The following is a 24,823-nucleotide window of genomic DNA, read 5'->3' on the forward strand; positions in this document are numbered from 1 at the left end:
ATGTAAGCATCATTATGAGCACATTTGAATTATTAGCCTATTCATTATCGATAGAGTTAAAAAAATGATACTGTTGAGTTTGAGTATAAAGGCATGCGTCGAGCGCACTTGTCAACCATAATCAGAGCTCTCCTAAGCAAAGGGACTTTACGAGAACAGAAAGGGGAGTACAAGAAACCACCATGCAACTCACTATTTGGCCGAATTATCTTCTCGTTATAACTGTCCTGATCTCTTCATCAACTGGGTTTCAAACTTCTGCCGGTCGCCCGAATGATCTGAACTTTACAGCGGCCCAAGCACAGGCAGCGAGTTGTGACCAAGCATGTCAAACAAATCTACAAGAGGGAATTGACGGGGACGTCGCAACCTTTGGTTCCGTACCTTTTGATTCTAGCTTCTACGCAACTGCTCCAAATTTTACTAACTCACAGCCGGGGGCCCTGTTAAAATTACAGCAGCTAAATGAAACTACACTCGACATTCCGCCAGGGACATCATTCTTCTTGATGCAATACACGTCTGTAGGGCTAAACGGGTCGATTGTTCCAGCCACTGCCTTTGTAGCCCTCCCATTCTCGGCGGATATAGCGAGTAATCAAAGCTCCCCAATTCGCCTTGTGGCTTTTGCGCATGGAACGATCGGGTATGTTCCTAGCTGTGCTCCGTCTTCTTCTTACAATGGATATGATTACTTCACTTGGGAAATTCTATCATATCCTGGATATGGCGTGGTGGCAACAGACTATGCAGGACTGGGGAACAATTATACTACTCATAAATATGGCAATCCCGTCCTCAATGGCAATGATGTTTACTACTCGGTGGTCGCGGCACGCGAAGCATTCTCAGGGACTTTTACAAACCAATGGGCTGCTATTGGTCACTCTCAAGGTGCAGGAGCAGTATGGGGTCTAAGTGAAAACCCCCTTGTGGCTTCCAACGCTAGTGGTAAATATCTGGGAGGGGTTGCTGTTGGCCCCAGTGCTCGACTCTACGACATTCTTACGCTGGCGAATCCTAATTCTGGCTATTGGCCCATGGTCAAGAATATATTTGATGGGCTGCCTTTTCTACCACAGCCAAATCTGCTCACACCAACCGCGTTAAATCGAACGCAGCTCATATCTGAACTTCAACTTTGCTTTGATGCCATTTCCGTCTTGAATGAGGACCTTCCAGCGTGGGGCCTCGTAAATTCAACTCCTGCCATTACTGCGCAAAACGGCAACGCCTACACGGCATTTCAGAACATGTTTGGAGCAGCGACAGGGAAGAAAGTTTACCAAAATCTTCTTGTCGTTAATTCCGTTGATGATCAAACAATTGTTGTCAACGCTACTCTAAAAGCGTGGAATGCATCATGCAGTGCAGGGAATAGCGTCCACCTCAGTCTGTACACGGGAGGTCTCAGCCACACGCAAAGTTTTCCTGCCTCATCTCCCGAATGGCTTCAATGGCTTGATAATCAATTCACTAGTGGAGGAACTGCCAATGCAACCGGTTGCTCGATCTCGACCGCTACCCCATTCGTCAGCCCAATCGGTATAGTAAACAATGGCTGATTGTTAAAGCAACTTCGAAATGCTTCCTTCCGGTCGAGATGTTTCATTCTCTCACTTGTTTTTATGTTCTTGGGTTAAAGCTTCCATTCTTTTCTATCTCTTATCAAGATGAGAAGCGGTCTAAGTGTGTTTTGACTAGGATTTTTTTTTCTTTTTTTTTGATTCAAAGCCCTCAATCTTTTTATGATGTTAAAATAATATAATATCAGCATCATGACAGCCTTTTAGCAATGTTGCTTTGTGTTTATGTCAGTAATGCTGTTAGGAATTCCTGGAAACGGTATGTGCCGATTCGAAAGGTGCTACGCAGAGTAAGATCTTCGCCAAGGTGTTAAAGTAAACCGATTATTAGCAGTGAAAAGAAAGTATATCATTGTTGCTATTTAATATGAATGGATTATTGGCTTTACATGCTTCTTCATAGATTAAAGGAAAGCTAACCGCAAGAACAATATCTATAGGAATGAATCCGTCTCTTAAAAATAGAAAACTAAAACTTAATCCTTCTTAACCCTATTTTGTAATATTGCTCGCCATAAAAATCTGATCATATAGATCAATTACATTAATAAAGATATATAAACTCCTTTTAATTCGTTTATATAAGCTCATCTCATTTAGTCTTTTTAAAGCATGTATACAGTGCTTTTATTTATATTGATCTACCTATATGAGGTTCTTCTTGATTGTGCTCTCGCAACATTATCTCCGTCTTAGAGACGGTATAATATCATCCCAAAATTCCGAAAGTCGACACTAGATAAGTTTCCCTCTAATGAATTATATAGTGACACTCCTGTAATCATTATATTAACAGCAGATAGTCGTGAGATATCGATGGAGCAGTTAGAAGAGTTACCGCTGGCGGATGCTGTGAAAACCAGCCTGCCAGCTGCAACAGTCTGGCTATTGCTTTCAACTGGACCCTTTCCCTGCTAATGGTAGTAAGCAATCAAATAACTGAACAAATGAAACGAGTATGGACAACTTGTGTGGTTGGTATTAGTTGTGCGGATTCATTGGGAGTGAGAAGTGGGTCGATAATTGCAGCAAGAGGGAGAAGAAGATTGTAGCTTTCCGACGAGTTGTAAGTCCATGGAGTTCCGTGCTAAGCTAAGGGATCGTATTTGCACAACCAGAGGCATTCTACTTATACGTAGAAATAAAATTGAACGAAACCAGGGACTTTCACTGTTTATAAATGACTCTATTCTGTTGATTCGGACATTAATAAATAGTGTCAAGTATGTCACGGTTTCTTCTAGTCAGTGTTGCTAACAGAACGTAATCAAGAAAGTTTACCTAAGCGCTTAGATTAATCTAATGGAGTCACCGTCGCCACCATCAGCCGTACCATGATCGAACAGAATTCCCTTCCTAAAAAGTGGAGGGGCCGCCCATACTTTTCCCCATGCAATCATTATGACGTCCATAACGTAAGAGCCCAGAAAGAGACCTTTACTGCTACTGCAACTACCAGCTGATAATCTTCCTTTTGGTACAAACAACCCACACTAGCAAATAACAAGTTTTACCACGAGATACCTAACTCTGGTTTGCCTGGAGGCTCTATGGACGTCCATACAAAAGCTACCCAGTGTTAAGCCTAATTAGGAAAAGCGTCGTCAGGACCTATAAGATATCACGCACCTAGACCCACTCTAATTGTCATCTGCTGTGTCAAGGAGTGATACAATGTAATGAACCGTATAGAGATTCCTTCAAGGTAATTAGTAATAATATACTAAGATTGTTAAAGAAATTTAATAATTTATATTTTTATGTAAATAATGAATAGGCTATACCTAGCTATAGGAATTGTTTGGCTGTGGTGTTAGCTGTTTTAAGGGCTACTGTAAGGCTCCTTGGCACTGCCAACCTCTAAATGTCAAAAAGTAATACTGAGGTAATTGGGCCATTGCCTAATTCCAGGGTTGGCACGCTTATAAGCCTCTGTGAGCCTGCAGCGCTCTCGCTGCTGCCAGGCCTCACAGCTACTTGACTTTAAGTAGTTTAATTTGTTCTAGCTTTATGTATGTTGGTTTTGTAATAGTAAGTTGCTTTAAGGGCTGTTTGTCTTTAAATAGCCTAACTTATTCTTAGCTTTATGTATGTTGGTTTGGGAATAATAGATATTAATATGTTGTTTGTGGTTGGTGGCTGAAGGTCCAATACACTTATTGATTATGTAATATATGAAGTAATGTAATAGGTTATATCTGACTGTAAGGGTGATGGTCTGTATAGTTGCTGCTGAATATTTAAAAAGAGTAATTTATATATTTAGTAATTTATGGAGTGGCTGGTGTATAGCTAATCAGATACTGTTGAATGGTTTTCTATGGCTGATTGCACCGCTCTAAATAGGTATAATTGACTAATCCCAAACCGAGGCAACATCTTTAACCGTGATAGTGATAGCCTTAAATGCGTTGGCAGTATACAACAGAGAAATGAAGTTATTGTCATCGCTGGTAAATATCTGCGCTGTGATCACGCTCTCACCCCGGCCTCCAAGTACCTCCACTAACGACCGGTCAACCAGCATATGGAGCACCACTTTCCCCTGTGTATCCGGCGTCAACACGGCATAATAGATACCCGGAAAAACTGTGCTAAAGTTGACATATCCCGAAACTGTTCAATCAACAAAGAGCTGCTCTCCTGAGACATCGTAACCAATAACTGTTGCCTGCGAACCATCCTCGTTTGATCGGACGCAAAGTCGAATGGTATGATCTTCTTGAGCAGTGTAATTGACTGTAGATATGACCTCGAAATTTAGTGTGATGTCTATGGATTTGCCTCTAACTGGAAGATTCAATTGTGAACCAGGTAAAGCGACCTATTTATGAGTATAAATAACTAGTGACTTCTCTAAGTGTGCTAGGCTATAAGGTTCTTGTATGAGTGTGGCTTTGGAGGCAATAGTGCTGAGGGAATACTTGTACATCACTGACATGGAACTCTGCCATGGGCTTGTGGGAATATCCGCTCTGTAGGCCCAATGGTTGGCCTAACCAACAGTAACTCGCTTATTCTTGGGGAGACTGTTGTAATTTGCAGCAGTGTAGTAGTCTGGACAGAGGTCTACCTAGTTTGTCTTTTGGCCTTGAGTAAGTGACTCGGAGAAGACAATCTCGTCTATGATGATGTGGCCTTAGCTTTTTGTGCCCGTGCTGAAATCCGCGAGCACTGCAGTTTGGTTGATGAGATTCGTTACGTCCCAATCTTGTGACAACAAAGTAACAGAGTTTTGGCTGGTAGTATTGCGGATGACCTTACCTTTTGACCTTTAGATTGAGAGAGGTCTGTATATCGTTCATAATGCCGTAGGTGGAGGGATTGTATGGGTGATATCCATCAGCGATTCGAAAAATGATGAAAGGTTCATTGATGCCGAAGGGTTCGGATATTATTGTCCAGTATTGGTGTCTGCGCCGAAGTACGTATCCAACACATTACTAACGGTGTCCTCTCCCGTCATAGGTATGATGTCAACAAACTCGCCAGTTGCAGTCCAATTTAGAGCTACGGAAGAAGATTCTAAAGAATAAGTATTTTTCCAGTCTTTAATAATAGAACTACCTGGAGGTATGCCGTTGGCCTCATACATACTATCCGCATTCACCGTGAATGCAGTGCCATTAAACGATCCCACGAAATACTGAGTGCCCGAGCCGATAGTAGGCCCTCCAGGATTTGACCTGATCTGCGTGACCCATTTCACCTTATTTGTATCGCCCTCCACTAAAAGCTGAAATAGCCCAGGGCATTCCCACTACCCAGAGACAGCATTTGCTGGACCAAATGAACTAACATACATCCAGTCGTTGAGATTCTTAGAACTGTAGATAAGTAGCATGTGATCGTTGGCTAAGGACACCACCATAATAACCCAATGCTCCTCAGCGGCGTACCAAAAAACAAATAGATCTCGAAAGTTCTGGAGCGAATCTGCAGTAATGTATTGTTCTAGTGAAGTCTGAATGACTGCGTTCTGCACGTCGTATATTGTCCACGCCATGCCGTCATTAAGGCTGTAAGCGATAGACTGTGATTCTTGGCCACTATAGAAAGTCTTGCTGCTTGTGAGTGATATTTTCTGAGCGTAGGACGACGTATAGATGGCGACCAGCGCAGGGTTTGTATGTGTACTGAAGCCGCTGGTGTTGTTGGTGTATATGATAGCACTTCTTGCGTAGAAATACTCCTCAATATTGCCGTTTTTATCCTTGCGAACCTCTAGAGCAATAGGTTGCTGAGTCCAATGTAATAAATCAGTGCTGGTGGCGTGTCCCCAAGAAATGTTTCTCCAGGTCATTCCTCTGGGGTTATACTGAAGGTATAAATGTATAAATGGTAGACCCCTTATGGTAAACCATCCCATTAGAGTCATTCATCCAGTTTTTCTTAGGCGAGAAATGATATTGATTGCAGTACTGCTCCTTGTATGTCTCCGCTGCAAAGAGCACACTCAGTGTAAGAAACAAAATAATCCTCCAGATAAAAGTTGAGCGAAACATGATAGACGGAATGCGTTTGAATTAACAGTGTCAAAATTGACTGATGTCTGGCAGAAAAAGAATTTCCCATTCATATTTCGATGTCGGCACAAGGTTTTTCATAGCTATTTCTTAAGATTGATAACCACCTAGTGTACTAAGAGAAGTTACAGTGGGGGTTGCTAAAGAATTTGTGCACCGTCTCACGCTAGGAACAAGTCGGGAGCAGCGCCGCGAGGTAATGGTAAAGACGCTTAAAGCTCTTTAACTCGATTATTTGAAATTGTTTGCGGCAATTTATTAGATTTAGAAGATGATATAATTTGATGACACATTGAGAGCGAAATATCTTGAGTTCTTGATGTCTAGCCCAGTCTCCTCCCGCACTAAAACAGTTCAAAGCTTTAACAAGTCGGATACGGGGTTCATTATCAGCATAGTGATATTGTATCTGCCGTATTCCACTACATATTGGAGCATAAGTGTCGTAGTGCAGAATCATTACTATAGTTCCACTCGTACGCCAAGTTTCTGGTCGAGTACAGACCTGTGGCTTGATCGCGAGACTAAATAAGCTATTGTTCAACTTCACCGAAAGCCTACATGTGGAAAGGAAAGAACACTTGAAGTCTCAGTCGGTGAGCCATTGATGAAATCAGCTGGTGACTAGAGGCTGTTCAGATCCAGATTTCAAATTTTGTGTGGAGTACAGTTGCAAGAAAAGGGCTCCCAATGGTCGTTTATGCTGATGCCCGATCGGTCTTTGTTCCTTTGCTCATGTTCCCTGCGGGGACATCGTCTACGGGCAAGTTTTCCCCACCTGTGAGACCCTCAAGCTCGGGCTTAGAGCCGTTTTTCCCTGGATTGTTCAAAGGAAGAAAATTCTATGAGCAATTATCGATGCAAAGCTGCCTGATAGGATATGTAGCAGCGTGAGGTTCAAGTTTTGATATTTAGATTTTGGTTCTTATTAATTCATATATAAATAAATATTCTGTATATTATATTCTCTGTTATTTCTGACTTATAATTACCCCGTAGAGAAAAGTCTCTTGATTTAGGGATGAAATAAGGAAGAGTGGTCATCTCTGCCATGATCATGCCACTATGGACAGTTTGGGTTGCCTTCTAAATTCACTTCAGCTTACTTTGGTCTTTTTAGGAAACTGCATTTTTAGGAGACTGCGGACATTCCAATCAGGAAATATAGTACTAGTGATTTCCAGTTATGTAGATGCCTCTCAGAGTTGTCTCTAACGTTGACGAGCAGAAACATATTACCTGTAGAACAATGGGGAATTTCGCGGAGCATATCTGAGACTCCGCGATCATCGCAGAAACTGAATGCCCTCCGCGATGCATTATCCCATACTTTTACCTCATAATCTTCAACTTAAAGGGATCATGTTGCAACCTGAGGTGGAGATTAATTGGTATCGCTTTTCTATTGATCCAATCTAAGCTTTTTTTTTCTTCCTTCAGCGTTTCACAATCCTCCAACTTTGACCTTAACAATGGAGATATGGAGAATTAATAGAATATTAAGTTTATAATTTGAACTCATAATAATCTAATAGACTTTGGGAGTTTTTAATATGGGGTAGTGGGATTGCGGGGTCCGCTATCCTTCCGCTATCCTCCAGCGGATGAATATTGACAAAGGGCCGTGATCTCGATTATCAAGTAAATCTACATATCAAGGTCTAAAGAATGTGCATTGGAGGAGTAGTGCTAACTAGACTTCCTTTGCTGTTATATTACTCCCCTACATTTCGACACCCCTTTCGTCGTCGTCGTAGCAGCCCTTAAGTTACCCTACCGTACCTAGGCAGTTTTTGCGCATTCCAGCTTCTGCGCTATAACGTTGTTGTCAAGATCTGGGCGATAATGCATAATTAAGTGCGACTGTAGGCGTGCGGTTAGTTACTACAGTAATGCTTGACCCGAGTCTTGTTTAGGTACCTAATGAGGAAACTGGGAAATTGCTAATTTCGTGCTCAGGCCTATGTTGTTGTCATGTAATGGCCACTCCTTGGTGTTGGGCAATACCACTTATAATGCCGGGCTCAATGTAACCTGACAAGTATATATACTGTGTCAGTACCTGGTAACTAACTGAGGTTAGGCCTTCAGTAAGGTCACTCATCCTTGGGTAGGCAGCCTTATAAGTAAGAACAAAGGGAAGACGTTAACCTCGTTTAATTAACTAGGTAGGACAACCATCCAAAGGGCCCATCCATCATCGTCACAATGCTGACATTCGTCACATTTTTCCCAGAAGGGCTGGTACTTCACCTTTCTTCATTTCTGTTGTTCACCTTATATGCCAGTACAGTTGCTGCCAGCCAAACCAGACCCAGTTATCACATCAACCCCGAAATGAAACGGATGAATGACCCCCAACGTCCGTTCCGTCTCGGGGATGAATGGCATTTCTACTACCTATATCACTCCAACTTCGACATCTCAAACCCCGGTTCGGGTGGGACAGAATAGTATCACATTACGAGCACCGACATGGTGCACTGGACTGGCCAGGTGTAGCAATCGAGAAATACAAACAGAACCCTCCCACCGGTGTGATCCTGGGTGACATTGAGACCGGCAGCGCAGCAGTCGTCGACACGGACAACAGTGCTGGATTTGGCCAGAATTCCGTCGTGGCCATCCTCTCACAGATGGCGGATGAGCTGCAACAGCAGTCCCTTTTCTATTCCACCGACAATGGGTACAGTTTCCTCCCTTACGCGGGCTATCCTGTAATGCCAAACCCCAACCCGGATGCGAAACCTGCCTTTCGAGATCCCAAAATCCTTTGGGATGGCGAAGCGGGGCGTTGGGCCATGTCTCTCGCGGAGGGTAACAAGATTGGTTTCTACACCTCTCCAGATCTTAAGACATGGACATATATGTCTGGGTTCATACCCGAGAACTCCGGCGTAAACCTGGGCATCCTCGAGTGTCCAGATCTATATCAGATCGACCTAGATAGGGACACCACAAAGCGAACCTGGATCCTCGGGGTGAGCGCGAATGGTTACTTCTATAATAGGACAACGGATACCGTATATTGGACCGGAACATGGGACGGCAATGGCTTCACACCCACGAACGGTTTTCCGCAATGGATGGATGACGGGCCTGACTTCTACGCCACGGTCAGCTGGGACAACTTGGACGACACATACGGCAGCCGGTATGCAATTGCCTGGATGAATAACTGGGGTTACGCAGATTCGCTGCCTTATTACGGAGATTTCGCTGGTCAGGATAGTATGATCCGGGAGGTCAAGTTTAAGACTATTAGCAGTTCCCCCACCTTGGTCAGCGTCCCTAGGAATGTATGAAGATGTCTTCGCACCTCCAAACTCCGTGAGCGGGAATACCATCGCGATGGATCCGGCATCTGCATCTCTTCCCAGCAGCCCGATGGGAGGTGCGTACATCATCAACGCCACGGTCGCCAAGAACAACGGCGACAACGGCAATCATGTCCACTTTCGCATTAAATCTGACGGGTCTTTCAGCACGACCGTAGGTTACGACTTCACGCATTCCCAGGTGTTTTTGGTCAGGGACTCCGACGGTTACGCGACGGATTCTATGCCGTCAGATCCAAAACAAATATACGATGCTGTGCGCATGGCGCCAAATACTTCAGGTGGGAACACGGTCAAAATGGTGATATATGTGGATTGGAATTCTGTGGAGGTGTTCGTGAATGATGGTGTGGCAGTGCTATCGGGACTAATTTATTCCAAACAAGCGGCAGAGGAAATTCAGGTTGTGTCCGATATAGGAAGATTGACGTTGGTGACGTTTAGTTATGCTGGACATGTGATGTAAGTTCTAGTTGTAGAATGGTTAGAGACTAGGGTTGATTGCTATATCACCTTACTTTGATAAATCTGTCTGTTCCAAAATTAGTAGCACTCTTAACGCGAAATTTCGTAGAAAATGTCGCAAGTCGTATATGCAAATCAGCATTCCACTAAAATAATGTTCCTAACTCCAGTTTATCTGAATCCCCAGCAAGCCACTATACAAAACAAAGCTAACGCTAAGCCTAATTAGAAATAGCTTTGCCAAGGCTCTGGTTCTAGTTTGGGCCCTGCCCGGACCGTGTTACAATAATTACTAATTTAAATATTGATCTCTATCTTGATATAAATGGAGATATAAGAAGTATATATAATAAATAAATTCTTTTTTCTAGTTTATCTAATATAACGGTAACATTTGTGAGCAAAATTAAATCCCCCCTACTACTAGGGGCTTTTCGCATTGATGTAGGTCCAGAGATCCCACATTCCTATCCAACAGCCACCGTACTTACAGGTATAGCTTTAATACGAAATGCAAGCTAATAGATATTATTAAGATAATTTCCCATTCAAGAAATGACAACCCTGCATTTATGCAATATACACTTGTTTATTGTGAGCCGACAATAGCTAACTTTCGCAGCCTTTTACCCTAAACATGCCCCTTCAGCTGTAATTCATGAGACCACCGCTACCACAGTGACTGTTATCGGCCGGGGCCCGTCTCCCATTCAAACACTTGCTGCATCTAGCTGACGCCACGCACTTCTGGGGTTTTCGAGGTTATCAATCTGTCCATTCCCCTTGTTTTGCCCATTCCACGTTATAGCCTCCATTCTTTCCACAATATGGCCATTTGGTAAAAGCGACCTGTGCAACATCTGAGCGAAAATTCGGTGAAGCGAGTAACATATGGACGCAGTGGCTAGTGTGGTGAACAGATGATATAAGGCCATCAACCTTGTTTCCACTACTGATAGCTTTATGCAGCTTCTTGAACAGAAAAGCGCAATGTGCCCGATGATAATCTTGTTTGACAAAGTAACCGTGACCGTCGCCTCTCCTCACTTCTTCAAGGGGGGCTTCTTGAGTATAATTCAAATCTCGGTAGTAATGAAGATCGAGTTCCAGAAACTCGGCCTCGACTGTCAGATCCAAACATTCTTTTGGTAGCCACGAAAAACCAGTCATCTCAAAATGACAGCCCTTTGCTCGTGCTTCTGTAGCTGTGGTGCCGCATTGATCAATATGCCTTCGGCCAGCATAGAATCGATAGATCGTAAAAGACACAATAATGGCTAGTATGCCAACAATCAACAACAGGAACAGTCGTCGCCAGCTCTTTAGTGGTGATGAAGTTCGTACTATTTTAGGTTCATCTGAATGAGGAGAATCTATGAACCTTTCTTGATCGTGGAGAGCCATATAGGCAGTTTGCTTTCGAACATCCATAATGAGAAATTTTTGCTTTGCGGCCTTCTGCTTTTTCTAAAGTTGGTCTTTAGTCTGCCTGATCTTGATGCTTTTGTTAATACTGTTATCTGAAGATCCGTTTGTAAGCAAAATAGTCGGTGTGGAAATGGCCGGAGAATAACGAGGTCTAGGAAGTGTACTACCGATTCCGAGAAGATGTACAGAGAGAGCTAAGAATCGGCAGACTCAGTGATATCAGAGAAAGGCTACAGTCGCTTTGAATAACGTCTAGCGGTCGCTCCTTTGAGCAGTCAAATTACACTAGTCATTTGTAGTGTATTTAAAATTAATACCAGTTCTACCGATATTCGGGGGGAAAGAAAATAACTTAGGAAATAGTGTTATTCTTAACTTAATTACATGAACGTCAAAATAAGCGAATAATTAATTTCTTCGTGTAAACCAGGTTTGAATTTCTATGGATTTTAAAGTAGATTACCAATAATTTAATTCGATTTTTACATAAAGCAATAAATATGCGGAAAGAATTTCAGGAAAATGAAAACTCCATAGAAATTTAAATAATTCTTAATTAATATACTCTTAGTGTACTTATATGTATTGTCAGGCCCCTCAAGGAAAGTGAGGAACACGGCTAAATCCGGAGACTCTATTCGTAGAACCGAATGAACGATCCTCTTGATATGGTCGATGTTACCCTACTAATGCGAAGCTGCTAATCACAAAAGATAAGAGTACTATTAGCAAGGCAAGGGTGTTGGTAGCACGGCAAGAGTGTTGGTAGCAAGGCAAGAGTGTTGGTAGCAAGATACGGGTGTTGGTAGCAAGATACGGGTGTTGGTGGGAAGATACGGGTGTTGGTGGGAAGTAAATCTATCAACGACCTTCTAGAGATAGTCGATGTTACCCTACTTATGCAAAGTTGCTGATCGGAGAAGGTAAAAGTGTTGGAAACTAGGAAATAGGTAACAGATACGCGTAAATCTTCACCAGTGAGCATTGTACGTTCAAGCAGCGACATGTTATAATTCAGCTGACAGTATTTTATGCTGCAGTGAACATTGTCACTAAATAAACGCTAAATAAACACCTTCTACATGAAGCAAATTCTTGTCCGGCCATACCCCACATGCTGTGGGGCATGTGCATCTTGGCAGTCTTTGATTTGATATCATTGCTTCTACAAATGATATACTAGTCAAATTTTGGCAGCTAGCTCATACATTTGTACTTGTCATTGAGCAAGTACACACTCTATCAGGCATCTCGCATGCAAGACACAAAAAATGGGAGAGTCGGTAAGCTATATGAAATTGGTTCTACTCACTACTATCTAAGAGCCTTTCTATTGTCTAGCTACTATGGTGTTTTTTTGTTTCATATGTCTCGGTATCTCTTACATTATATTACTATTGATGCGACCTTCTAGTTATAGTAGTTAACGAGCTACTATATCTATTTTTGTTTACCATGCTTTGCACAATATCATCCTGAATTACACCAAAAACTGTTCCCTGCTGGGGCACTGTCACCTTATCTTTACTTAGGCAGCGAATCAATAACTACTTATACGATCTTGAACACGGTTTAAGCTGGAGGCTGTCATGCAGCGTAACAATAATTGCTAGTATTAGATTTATCCCTAGCATATAACTGGATACATTCTCCGTCTTTGACAGCCTAATGCCCGAAGCAAGTAAAATCTAGGCTGCAATCAATTGCCACACTTGGAATCTCTCTCCGTCTTGCCCACTCAAATCAGGTATGTCGTCCTCAGTTATCTCAATTCTTGATTCCGTAAAAGACCTCTGAACCAGTAGTAATATCGACATTAGTCACGGCCTCACCACCGCGTTTCTTGATGCCGTAAAAGGCCTCTGAACCAGTGGTAGCATCGACATTAGTCACGGCCTCATCACCACGTCTCTTGATGCCGTAAAAGGCCTCTGAACCAGTGGTAATATCGACATTAGTCACGGCCTCATCACTGCGTTTCTTGATGCCGTAAAAGGCCTCTGAACCAGTGGTAGCATCGACATTAGTCACGGCCTCATCACCGCGTTTCTTGATGCCGTAAAAGACCTCCGAACCAGTGGTAATATCGACATTAGTCACGGCCTCATTACCACGCTTCGAAACCTAAAATACTTTGCTTAATAGATATTCTGAAAGGTTATATTACTGATACTTACCTGGGAGATATCTCCTATAGGTATAGCAGTGGCATACGATGTCAAGAAGCTTGAGAGGATAATAGTGGAAATCTTCATGGTGAATACTGAAAAGAGACTCTTAGATCGTATAAGAGGTGGCGATTTCTGGAATGAGCGATAATGTCTTCGAAGGAATTTTTAATTCAATAGGATGAAGATGAGAAGACCTCTACCCTTATAGTAATACTCATATATTGATCTGACAGTGGAGCAGGCATTCGGCATACCAACAAAGGCTGTCAACTCGATCATCATAATAGTGTGTCATATAGACTTACTCGTAATGCATATTAAAGCAGCGTGTGGCGGCCCTATCGGCCACTTAAGATAAAGATCAAGTGACATGAAAATTGGGTACGCAGGTCGACCAACATACGTCATATCCTGCATCCAACCCTTCGTCTGGACAAAGTGGCAACGCTAGTATAGTTTGCGAGAATTCTCAGCTCTGCTATGTCGTATAATACTAGGTCTCTCATATACAATTTTGCGAAGCTTACCCTTATCATTATCGTCGACTTAGACTCATTATTGGAGGAAATAAATATCATTGCTAGCGTGGTCTCTTTGTGCCGGACAACGGGACACCTAGCGCTGTTTCCCTTTTAGCTTCGTCGTCTTATGAAGCAAGTTTGGAGTTCGGCGAGGTAAACTTTACTTGATTCTTTCAAGGCTCTCGTACATCCATTCTCCTCGAATTTTCTGGTTCTTTTCATATTTCAAAATGGCATTTTCATTCGTCAAGAGGGATATTCAATATCTCCCTATCCGGCAACAGGATCAGAGTGAAGCCCTTCATCAAAAAACCCTCGAAAGCTGCAAAAAGTTTCCTTTCTCTACTCTGAACCTTTCGCTTTGGATATCATGGATTATTATTCTATGTCTCGTGCTCTCAAATTTGTATACATGGGCAAGTCTAAGAAGCATGAAGACACACAATACGGTATTCTGTAAGTGAATTTACTAGACTTGTGTAAAGATAATTTAACCTCAAATCCTGATGGTTTGATTTTAGCTCCTGCATTATCTGCAGTTAGATACAAAAATCTTGTTTCGACAGCTGGGATCGCTAGTCTCCATGATACCTCTCCATACCAAGGTCCACCATCCGAATATAATAATCAACTCTGGGAAGATCTATATCAATGCAAGCTATGCCATTGACTCTCAGATGGGCCTTAATAGTGACTAATCGGTGGCTATAGTCGGTATCACCAGAATACCCATGAGCGAAGCTACCCAGCTGGCAAACAGAACCGTGCCTATATCAGATGATCCGGGCTACTACGCTGTGACTCTAGATGTCTTCCATCAACTTCATTGCCTAGTGAGACAACCCTATTCTAAGTGCATCATTTATACCTCATAACGTATCCCTAATGTTATTCAGAACATGATTCGACAAACTGTTTGGCCAACTGGTCCGATGGATTTCAATCCAATTCATGTGGATCACTGCATCGACTCGATTAGACAGAGTCTCATGTGTTCTAGCGATATCACTCCCATACCATACATTTGGTTTACGGAGTATCAAGAGGCCCTTCCGGTAACTAATGTGTTGCGTACGTGTCGTGACTTCGATGTGTTACGGGATTGGGCTCAAGAACGTCAATCTTTTACCTTCAATTCTACGATCTATGTAGATGACCCTCTGGGCAATGTTTTGATTGAACCTATAGACAATATGGTGGTCTGATTGTTATATAGTGGGGTTATATTGACGGTCAAAACAGGATTTATTGAAATTGTAGACGCGATATATAATGGATATCCCTAACACACTACTCACTTGTTTTAACTGAGTAACTAGATAATTTAGAGTGTTTATTACGCCTAGGATGGTGGTCAAAATAGCTGAACTCAGGGACCATTTCCCATTCTACTTGCTGGCCCCAACCCTCTCACAAACTAGGTATTGAACAACAAGAAGAATCATGATATCATCGGGGACTTGGATCTGCCGGACTTGGTTCTTTCGTGCTGTTTCCGTACTTGGTGTCCTAGACTGTGATGAAGCCCTTAACCTCACCCCAAATTACTATAGCGATCCCGTGGTTAAGAAGACACAACAGTGACGGGATCGGCAGGTAAGAGCGATGGCGACGTTAGAGGCAATACGGTACTCCATAAGCAAGATGTCGCTGGAGGCTCCATAAATGCTTGGTATATTAATGACGAAGAGATCGTGAGAAATATGGACAAGAATCTATCTCCACGCCGAAGTCAGGCCAAGTCTAGCGGCGAAATTTATATTCGTCGCGACAACAACGTTGACAGCTACAGCGCTAGGTCGGTCGAAAGTGGTAGGAGACACTGTCCTACAAGCTGTGGCAACTATTATCATCTGGCGATGACCTAGTGAAAAGGCGCAAACACCAGTATCAAACATCTACCTATTATTGGTGGAGCATAGTTGGGAGGAGCTCACCGCTCTGAGTGGTCACTTACTCATGATAATAGCCATTCCACAAACAGCGGCGACTACAATATCAAGTATCAACTAGTTTATCTGTTCCTACAATCTCATATACTACAGACACGGAAATACAGTTAAGCCGTGGTGAATCAGGTTACTTGTCGAGTGATAGTCTACCAAAACTGACTTATATCAGCTTATGTTTACGGTCCTCGCAGCCCCTGCGCTTTCGCAGCCGTCGTTCGCGATGTCTGGGAGGAGAGGGGGAATTTTTCAGCCGCTCTGCCCAACATATCGAGGCCATAGGCTACATGGGATACTTAGGCGAGTTCATCATCAAGCCACTGCAATAAGATTTCCTCGTTTTGACCGACATATGCCATCATTGGACCTTGTAAGGAGTCGCGAGCCAGCCGTTTTGATCTGACTTAGAACCACCAAGACTCAGATTCAGATTCCAGGATCTTGGAGTCGCGATCCATTATTAGATACAATATCTTTATAATTATATATAATATTCGTTATTTTTAGAATTTTAGAATTTTTATTAATAATTTATTAAATCTTTAATATACTAAAGTGATAGCTAGTATATATTCTGATTCTATAGCACTACTTCTATGATCTTCTAACCCTGATATGAAGGGGGTACCATATGCGTTGGAGATATCATTGCCAAAGGCTTTGCAGATCTCGAGGCATCCATCGCAAAAATCAATGCTTACACTAAACTTTACTGTAGAATTTTAGAAGTGAGCTCTGTTGAATCGGTCGATAATTGGATTGGAGACATTGTCGCAAAGTTCGGCGACCAAAACGGTGCCGCAAACGTAACTAGTGTACCCCAAGCCATCGGAGTGCGCCAAATTCCTGCCATCCTCGAAGAGACTGACTAGGATTGGAGCCATATTCTAAAGATCAATTTTGATGGTATTTTTTTATTGCAATCGGACTTAGGTTAGAGTTATGAAGGATTTACCCGCGGGTAATCGTGCTATTGTCAACCTGGCTAGTATGCCTTCCCTACAGCACAATCCGGACGCCTACGCATATCATACATCCAAAGCGGCTTGTGCACACTTCACGACAAGTGTTGCCAAGAATACCAATCGACTTGGTATAGGGATCAACTGTTTCTCACCTGTTAGGATACAAGGAATATTGCTGAGTTACAGCCTTCAAACTGTTATTAATTAAGTTCTGTAGGGGTTACTGATACACCGATGTTGACCAGCTTCATACCCAGTGCTGCTACTTCACCCCAGCTCGAAGAGGGCTGGAAAAACCAAGGATAGGTTCATATGGATCCTGAAGATGTAGGGCGGGTGATTGTATGGCTTTTATTGGAAGAGTCAATGCCAGTGTACGGGTCAAATATGAAGGTCGGGGCTGGACTTCCCTGGTTCGTGTCGTCTTAAGGAAGTTTATTGGAAGAATATATCTATATACTAAGGAGAATAAGATTAATAGGTGTTCAGATCCTTCAACCTACCCACCCTCAAGTTTCTGATTTCTATATCGTTAGTATAGGAGCATTATTCATTCTCTATTAAATAAATCAGTTGTTCAAAAAATCGAAATTAGGCTAGAAATTGCTCTAGATTTGGGGAACTTTCGTTCATATCTTAAATTCTCGTTTGACCTTTGGATTAAAAATTGAAATGAACGGCCTGGCTAGTTTTACGGAAGTCTTTGAGTTCTTGAGAAGTGTCTTGATCAGATAAAGCCTCAATCGGAGTTATAGCCAGGTCAACAACCTTCGACACTAATCCCTCGTGATACATGCTGTTGCCGTATTCGAACATGGCCGCCGTTGATTCGAAGCTAGAGATGGGTCAGTAGTAAACTTGGCTATTCAAGAGTTCATTACAGACCTCTCAACTACAACAAATTGATTCTTTTCCTCAGCCCAGAAGTGAAATGCGATAAGAACTCCTGGCACATTTTCACGAATATCCGTCAAATTTTTACTCAGATATTGCTCCAGCTAAAAATTATAATATCGATGGTTAGCATCAAGTATAACCTAAACAGGCAGGGCTCGCAAAGCCAGGACAATGTCATATCACACCTCGTTTTTCTTCCCCTCCTGAGGTTGCAGTAAAATAACACCATTAGCGGCACCACCGGCAGACATTATTGTTTGTTCTAGCTATATTTTCTGTTTCTTTATTAAAGGTGAAAGTGAAAAGAGAAGTGCGGGGTGCTATGAAGAGAGAAAATGGCATTTTAATACGGAACAGGTGAAGCCCGTGGATAAACCGAAGCAAACTTGATCGATTTTGTGGTCTGTGACCACAATTAGCAGCATCTCCACAAAACCCCTATACATGAATCGTACATTATACAAATATGGCGTTCTCGCCTTTCATAGTTCTCTCCGGGCGTGTTTCACGACTGATATTATTATTAGACGGAGCGACTAGATTTCTTCTAGCGGGGACTCAAATTTGGGATCATCGCAGCTGATACGATAAAAGCCGAGATTGCCGAAAGATATTCTCCCGGTTTCTAAAGGTAAGAGCACGCTCAGGAACCCGAACCTATGAATATTGGTACAGATGACTGAATTTCCTGGTATCCTAAGGACGCATAAGGTAGCCACATCAACGAGAAAGGAAACCTACTGTGGACTATAGAAGGGAGGTGGCAACTTTTTCGTATACCTTAAGCATTAGTGACAACACTATCAGTCTTTTAAAAGACAAGTTTTTGTTATCATTTGGAGCTCTGCCGGTATTGGACGAGGATGTGCTTTTGAATTTGTGAAGCATGGAGTGAAGGCCCTCGTCCATCGTTTGGGTCAGAAAGCATTCTGAAGTACGCTAAGTATGTTGAACAAAATTTAATATCGCTCTACTCCACTGGTTTGGTGTTATATGGTGCGCATTTGACAGGTGTCGGAGTCTCTGAAGAACTGACGGAACAAGCATACCATGCTTTTGGAAGACTGGGTATCCTCGACAACAATGCTACCTTTTCCATCCGTCATCCGCAGAGGTAGAGACCAAGTCTCTCATCCAACAATTGATATAAACTACACCGCCGTGTGGCTGGTCAAGCAGGCGCCTATGAAGCGGCTGGTAATATAGGGTCAGGGTGGGAGTATTTGTTATCCTCCAATATGGTTATTACCGGAGCAAGTAGCCTAGCTTATTATACAAGCCAGCATCATGGCAATATCGAACAACTCTGCCGTAGACTTCGGGTCGCATGGTATCCGATATAATTCCATGTTACTAGGCCGAACCGATACAAATATAGTTACTGACTGTGTCTAGGACCCGATGCAGAAACAAGTTATGGCAGCTATATCTCCCATGGGCTACTTAGTTATACCGGAGGACATTGCCGGGGTGGCGGTATTTTTGCCCAGCGATCTGGCTAAGTTCGTGAATGAACAGCGGTTGACAGTCGATGGTTAAGCCACATATCGATTACTGTAGATGTCCGGGAGAGAAAGTACGAACGGGTATCATTATTAAACAACATTGAATATGACTGCGTAGGCTTAAACAAAATCAAGCGACATCTATTGCATAACCTATGAGTTTTTAAACCCATTGCAAGTTGACAAAATGGTTTTCCCCGGATTTTACAGTTCCCCGCACCGGTTATCCAAGCTGATTGCCACCGGGGGGCCTGTGCACTGAAAATAAGCATCCAATCATGTTTGCGTGCTGCCTGTTTTTCGGCTCATCTACCCCGGCTTCATCACACACCCTACTCCAATTGGAAACTTGAGTTCCCTGATATAACCTAAAAAATGTAAATCGGATGTGTTGCCTCTGAAAAGACAAGCACTAGTTTGTATAAATTGCCAGCCACACCGATCTTAGTCGCATAAATACAACTATCGCCGACTTCTCTAAACCTTTACTCTCTTTTCTAGGTAGCAAGATTTCTTGACGTTTCATACTATGGCCGAGTTTACTTTCAATTGGAATCTAGCATTAGTTGGCCTTTACGGTCTCCTTGGATGGCTAGTTACAAGGACCATCTATCGCCTCTATTTTCACCCACTTCACAAAATCCCCGGGCCACGTCTAGCAGCGGCAACTCATATTGTCGAATTCTATTACGATGTTGTTAAGGGTGGTAAATATATCTGGGAAATCGAAAGAATGCATGCAAAGTACGGTGAGTTCGTTCCACAATTGCACATTTTGCTATCCGTTGCCTTCGTACGATGTCTGAATAAGGATTGGTTAACAGGCCCTATTGTTCGCATTAATCCGCGTCAAATCCATATCAACGATCCTGAATTTTACGAGCAAATCTATGCTGGAAGTAAAAGTACGCGGGACAAGGATACCTCGTATCCCCCGCGGCTATCTGCTTCGCTGTCAGTAATATCAACTATTCCTCATAATCATCACCGGCTACGCCGTTCTGTGATGAATCGATTCTTCTCTAAGCAATCCGTAGTAAATCTGGAACCGATCATTCAGGATAAAACTGATAAGCTGGCGGACCATTTCGAGGCAGCACATCAAAGGGGGACGGTGTTGAAAATGGAATATGCCTTTAGTGCATTGACGGCTGATGTTATTACTCACTATTGTTACGGCACGAGTTACAGATACTTAGAGGACCAGTTCCCGGAAAACGACCTACGTGATGCATTTGGTGGACTTTTTCTTCTTAATCATATCTTGTACTTTTTCCCTCCGGTGTCGAAGTTTTTAAACAATGTCCCGCCCAAAGTCATGCAATTCATTGATCCGAAGTCATCAGTTATGGCATTCGTGCGAGGCCGGCTATATAAACAATCAGTTGAGACACTTCAACAACCGAAGGTTACATCCAACAAGCAAAGGGAGACTATATTCGATGCTCTCCTCGACCCGAGTCTGCCTCCGAGCGAGAAGACTGTTGAACGTTTAACTGAAGAAGGATTTATTTTGCTTGGTGCTGGCTCCGAAACGACGGCAAACACGATGGCGCTTGCGGCGTACCATCTGACCAAGAACAAGCTCGTATTAGAGAAACTGCGTGCTGAACTTAAGCAAGTGATGCCTTCTCCCAAGAGCAGCCCATGTTGGTCGGATTTGGAGCAATTACCTTACCTAGTGAGTACTCATTCTTTTGTGGATTGCTTATGTATTTATTTATTGTGTAAAGACAGCTGTCATCAATGAGACACTTCGACTAGCTATCGGAGGCTCTTGGCGACTCCCCAGAGTTTCCCCAAATGAGGCATTGGTATATGAGAATTACGTTATTCCAGCTGGAGTGAGCCTTCTCTAATTCTCTCTGGTTTAGTGCACAAAGGCTAACATTTTAATCCCTCAGACCCCTATGATAACAGCAAGCTACTTCGTTCATATGAATCCCATCATATTCCCCAATCCGGAGAAGTTCGATCCAGACCGTTGGATCAGGGCCCACGAGAGTGGAGAGCGTCTGAGTAGATTCATTGTCAGTTTCAGCAAAGGTACTAGGCAGTGTATCGGCATCAAGTGAGTAACCATATCAACTATATTCTGTCACCCATCTCCGGGCCCTATTAACACTTAAGCACCTTTTGCTAAGCGTGGTATTTAGTATGGCGTATGCGGAGCTCTATTTGGTGATTGCACGTATAGTTAGACAGTTTGATCTTGAACTGTGTGAGACGACCGAGGAAAATGTTCGATTTGCTCGGGATTATGTGGTTCCGCACGCGGAGAATGGGCCATGGAGTGTGAAGGCTCGTATTATCAAGGTCATAGAGGAATAAATTCCCCTTTGACTAGAAATGCAGTGCACAATAATAATTAGGTTTAAACTCAATGAATAGCATCGTATTATTACCAACATCAATCGGTAAATGTGATGTTATTGAATTGACTAAATATTATATAGCAGATTCCTCGAACAATCCAAATTGTAGGCTATATCTACTCCTGGAATTTGACCTCTGAAATTTAAATTATCAATAAATATTTAAACTCACAGATACTATACTATATAATAGGCAAATAAACCCTATGGTTAATGAGGGCACGATGGCGCTGCTCCACACCGTAGCATTTACATGAGACTTGAATTTACATTGCGCCAAAGAGATAACTCTCATAGATAACGGAATCACATTAACTGATGGGATCGTGCAATTCTTAAGATATAAACCCCAAACCATTCTGTCATTTCATAATAAAATGCCTGTAGTTATCTGCAGCTATTGCTTCCGCGCGCTTTCGGAATTCGAGATTGTTGCCGAAATATCGGATGATCCTTCTTTGAGCTTTTCCAGCACGGTTTGAGTTGTAACCAGTCTGCCAAGAGTTTACCTTTACAGAAAGCAGGCCCTTTGTGCATTCAAACACATGCGCAGTCCACTCTGCTTCACCTTCATCATCTGGTGCAACGTAGGTGATGTTATGTTCCTTCAGGTATCCCATGAACCTTGAAATCCACTCAACGGCGTACTCAATAACATGAGGAATGTTACCTGTAGCTTGATGAGGGCCAAGAACATTGAACATATTAGGGAAGTTTGGGACAGCAAACCCAAGATAGGTTCGCGGACCATCCTTCCATTTTTCCTTCAAACTGAGGCCCTTCTCACCATAGTAGTCAATCTCTTCATATGATCCAGTGAGGGCATCAAATCCAGTTGCGTAGATGAGCACGTCAAGTTCAATGTTTTCTGTGGTGGTTTTAACACTATTCTCCGTAACCTGTTCAATTGGTGTCTCGAGCAAGTCCACTAGCTTCACATTGCTCCTATTGAAGAGTTCATAATAGCCGTTCTCCAAAGGCACTCGCCGCGTGCCAAATCCGTGACTTTTGGGAACCAACTTCTCTGCAATGACTGGGTTATTTACACGTGATCGAATTTTATTCCCCATCCATTCACTATAGAGGTTGTTCGCATCTTGGTTGGTGAAAATATCCTTGAAATTACCAACCCACTTGATGAGGCCCCGCATATTGTAGTGATTTTCCCAGAGAGCTTCCCGCTCTTCTTTGGCCAGCTCAATACAGTTTCGTGGGTCTGGTTGATACATGAAACCCATGGGACTTGATTTGCACTTTTTGATGATTTCTGGATATTGTTCGCGAATGGATTGCATTTCCTCCTGGTCGATAATGCTGTTACGCAAAGGAGCTGTCCAGTTTGCAGTTCTTTGAAAAACGGTTATATGTCCAGCTGTCTTTGCAACTTCTTGGATTACTTGGATTCCTGTAGCCCCTGTGCCAATGACGCCGACCCGTTTCCCCTCAAATTGGACTGAGTGGTTAGGCCAGCGAGAGGTATGGTACGCAACCCCTTTGAAGTCTTCAACCCCTGGAATGGAAGGCAATGTCGGGGTGGTCAGCGGACCAAGGCAATTTACGAGGAACCGTGACGTGTAGTTTCCTCCCCGCTGGTCGGTCAAAGTCCATGCTCTTGTCTCATCATCGTAATGAGCAGACTTTACTTCAGTTTCCAGTTGGAAATCGGAGCGGATATGGAACTTGTCCACAATAAAGTTGATATACCGAAGAGTATCCTCTTGAGCGGAGAAATGCTCCTTCCAGTCCCACTCATCCAGTAGTTCTTTGGAGAACGTAAACATGTAGGTGTAACTCTCCGAATCGAAGCGCGCTCCGGGATAGCGATTCCAAAACCATACCCCCCCTACATCTGAGCCGCGTTCAATTACCCTTGCACGAAGACCAAGCTTCTTCATAGAGATTAAGGTGTAAATTCCTGCCAGCCCGGCTCCGATAATCAAGACATCGTAGTCGGGCCTCTCAGGCCCGTCACGCAAATGGAAGGTCCCATTCGCTTCACCCATTTTGGCAGAACAAGATAGTATGTTTATTTTTAGACGTTAAAATGGTAGTATTAAAACAATTATTTTTGAGTCTGTAGTTTTGACATTATTATATATAGGTGGGACTGCATTCTGTCCATCTCTTATCTGTATTGATACCCTACGGCATACTTAGCTTCACTTTCCAACCACCGGTAGCACGTTTCGATGGTTCCCGTAGGCAAGGAATACTTTATCACCCGGCTCGGTTTAAAATGCTGCTCATTTTGCCGAATAACCGGATATAACCGGCGAATGTAATTCCCTTCATATAGCAACCTTCGTATCCCCATGGCACCGGTAATACCAAGCGGCAATGAGGAGTTCGTCTGCCGGGTGCGGGGTGGACGAGCGGAAGAAACTTCGGAACTTTCTCAACCCCAGGATTATCAGTCACCGCGGCTTATTTTGCATCTCTCTTCATAAGTAGAGTCTCTTCTTTTTAAAGACCAGAACAAACCGTGGTACCTAAACTAGAGATTATTTTATCTTCTTTGCCAGCATACACAAGTTAATGTGTAATTCATTCATCCTTTAAATATACATCGATCATTTACATCATAAATTTGATCACATTTTTTCCTGTATTTATCAAAGATGGTTGTCTCTCATATTGTTCTCCTGACCTTCAAGGCCGACATCAGTGATACTGAAAAGGAAGAGGTAGGAAGCCATTGATTGCTCCGTCAAGGGCTTGCTATGTATACCTGGCCAACTAACTATCTAATTATACAGGCTCTTACTCGTCTGCGAGAAATCAAAGACAAAGCTCTTCACCCTGAAACTGGTAAACCTTTGGTCAAGTCCTTGACCGGCGGCAAGAATAATTCCCCTAAGGGCTACAACGTATGAGAAAATATTTTAACTCTAATCACTTTAACATAAAAATACTGACTCCTTAGCAGAAGGGATACACTTATGCTTTCACATGGGAGTTTGATACCCCAGAAGACCGTGATTACTATACCTTTCAGGATCCCTACCATACTTCCATCACCCCAGTTATTTTGAATGCTATTGAGAATATCATTGTAGTGGACTATACGCCCGACGAATACTGATTTCTCTCGGGTCCA

At 42.8% G+C, this 24,823-nt stretch overlaps 11 protein-coding genes across 11 annotated transcripts; 6 read left to right on the forward strand and 5 right to left on the reverse strand.

Annotated features, from left to right (window-relative positions):
- Positions 1-182: 182 nt before the first annotated feature.
- On the forward strand, positions 183-1,565 carry BGW36DRAFT_309270 (uncharacterized protein; the record flags this gene model as incomplete). Its single annotated transcript, XM_046212393.1, has 1 exon — positions 183-1,565. The coding sequence occupies one exon, from the start codon at positions 183-185 to the stop codon at positions 1,563-1,565; it is 1,383 nt and encodes a 460-aa protein (XP_046065378.1).
- Positions 1,566-3,942: 2,377 nt separating this feature from the next.
- Positions 3,943-6,091, reverse strand: BGW36DRAFT_402027 (glycosyl hydrolase; the record flags this gene model as incomplete). Its single annotated transcript, XM_046218813.1, has 7 exons — positions 3,943-4,202; positions 4,245-4,410; positions 4,432-4,559; positions 4,587-4,655; positions 5,154-5,346; positions 5,386-5,904; positions 5,948-6,091. The coding sequence occupies 7 exons, from the start codon at positions 6,089-6,091 to the stop codon at positions 3,943-3,945; spliced, it is 1,479 nt and encodes a 492-aa protein (XP_046065379.1).
- Positions 6,092-8,320: 2,229 nt separating this feature from the next.
- On the forward strand, positions 8,321-9,916 carry BGW36DRAFT_402028 (glycosyl hydrolase; the record flags this gene model as incomplete). Its single annotated transcript, XM_046218814.1, has 3 exons — positions 8,321-8,552; positions 8,609-9,379; positions 9,408-9,916. The coding sequence occupies 3 exons, from the start codon at positions 8,321-8,323 to the stop codon at positions 9,914-9,916; spliced, it is 1,512 nt and encodes a 503-aa protein (XP_046065380.1).
- A 764-nt stretch (positions 9,917-10,680) lies between these two features.
- On the reverse strand, positions 10,681-11,346 carry BGW36DRAFT_433728 (uncharacterized protein; the record flags this gene model as incomplete). The annotated part of the gene is made up of 1 exon (XM_046221313.1): positions 10,681-11,346. The coding sequence occupies one exon, from the start codon at positions 11,344-11,346 to the stop codon at positions 10,681-10,683; it is 666 nt and encodes a 221-aa protein (XP_046065381.1).
- A 1,764-nt stretch (positions 11,347-13,110) lies between these two features.
- BGW36DRAFT_365493 (uncharacterized protein) lies at positions 13,111-13,598 on the reverse strand (the record flags this gene model as incomplete). Its single annotated transcript, XM_046214656.1, has 2 exons — positions 13,111-13,467; positions 13,521-13,598. The coding sequence occupies 2 exons, from the start codon at positions 13,596-13,598 to the stop codon at positions 13,111-13,113; spliced, it is 435 nt and encodes a 144-aa protein (XP_046065382.1).
- An 857-nt stretch (positions 13,599-14,455) lies between these two features.
- On the forward strand, positions 14,456-15,318 carry BGW36DRAFT_391509 (uncharacterized protein). Its single transcript, XM_046217598.1, has 4 exons — positions 14,456-14,491; positions 14,557-14,688; positions 14,747-14,868; positions 14,932-15,318. The coding sequence occupies exons 1-4, from the start codon at positions 14,467-14,469 to the stop codon at positions 15,238-15,240; spliced, it is 588 nt and encodes a 195-aa protein (XP_046065383.1). The 5' UTR covers positions 14,456-14,466; the 3' UTR covers positions 15,241-15,318.
- A 420-nt stretch (positions 15,319-15,738) lies between these two features.
- On the forward strand, positions 15,739-17,378 carry BGW36DRAFT_402030 (uncharacterized protein; the record flags this gene model as incomplete). The annotated part of the gene is made up of 5 exons (XM_046218815.1): positions 15,739-15,847; positions 16,606-16,817; positions 16,857-16,890; positions 16,925-17,103; positions 17,256-17,378. The coding sequence occupies 5 exons, from the start codon at positions 15,739-15,741 to the stop codon at positions 17,376-17,378; spliced, it is 657 nt and encodes a 218-aa protein (XP_046065384.1).
- A 150-nt stretch (positions 17,379-17,528) lies between these two features.
- On the reverse strand, positions 17,529-18,097 carry BGW36DRAFT_412471 (uncharacterized protein; the record flags this gene model as incomplete). The annotated part of the gene is made up of 3 exons (XM_046219212.1): positions 17,529-17,784; positions 17,835-17,947; positions 18,032-18,097. The coding sequence occupies 3 exons, from the start codon at positions 18,095-18,097 to the stop codon at positions 17,610-17,612; spliced, it is 354 nt and encodes a 117-aa protein (XP_046065385.1). The 3' UTR covers positions 17,529-17,609.
- Positions 18,098-19,880: 1,783 nt separating this feature from the next.
- On the forward strand, positions 19,881-21,682 carry BGW36DRAFT_309157 (cytochrome P450; the record flags this gene model as incomplete). Its single annotated transcript, XM_046212385.1, has 5 exons — positions 19,881-20,100; positions 20,176-21,032; positions 21,085-21,195; positions 21,256-21,422; positions 21,508-21,682. 5 exons carry the CDS (start codon positions 19,881-19,883, stop codon positions 21,680-21,682), a joined length of 1,530 nt encoding a protein of 509 aa, XP_046065386.1.
- A 406-nt stretch (positions 21,683-22,088) lies between these two features.
- On the reverse strand, positions 22,089-23,729 carry BGW36DRAFT_402032 (uncharacterized protein; the record flags this gene model as incomplete). The annotated part of the gene is made up of 1 exon (XM_046218816.1): positions 22,089-23,729. The coding sequence occupies one exon, from the start codon at positions 23,727-23,729 to the stop codon at positions 22,089-22,091; it is 1,641 nt and encodes a 546-aa protein (XP_046065387.1).
- Positions 23,730-24,215: 486 nt separating this feature from the next.
- On the forward strand, positions 24,216-24,808 carry BGW36DRAFT_466557 (uncharacterized protein; the record flags this gene model as incomplete). The annotated part of the gene is made up of 3 exons (XM_046222347.1): positions 24,216-24,410; positions 24,483-24,593; positions 24,653-24,808. Exons 1-3 carry the CDS (start codon positions 24,345-24,347, stop codon positions 24,806-24,808), a joined length of 333 nt encoding a protein of 110 aa, XP_046065388.1. The 5' UTR covers positions 24,216-24,344.
- Positions 24,809-24,823: the final 15 nt, after the last annotated feature.

Source organism: Talaromyces proteolyticus, assembly GCF_021365285.1.
Source record: "Talaromyces proteolyticus strain PMI_201 chromosome Unknown BGW36scaffold_16, whole genome shotgun sequence".
Lineage (NCBI taxonomy): Eukaryota > Fungi > Ascomycota > Eurotiomycetes > Eurotiales > Trichocomaceae > Talaromyces > Talaromyces proteolyticus.

What these genes read in the sequence shown, in the direction of transcription:
- BGW36DRAFT_391509 (XM_046217598.1), top strand. Translation starts at nt 14,467, where the DNA reads ATGAAGACACACAATACGGTATTCT. An exon ending in GACACACAATACGGTATTCT is followed by an intron (nt 14,492 to 14,556) that starts GTAAGTGAATTT and finishes GTTTGATTTTAG; the next exon opens with CTCCTGCATTATCTGCAGTT. An exon ending in CTGGGAAGATCTATATCAAT is followed by an intron (nt 14,689 to 14,746) that starts GCAAGCTATGCC and finishes CGGTGGCTATAG; the next exon opens with TCGGTATCACCAGAATACCC.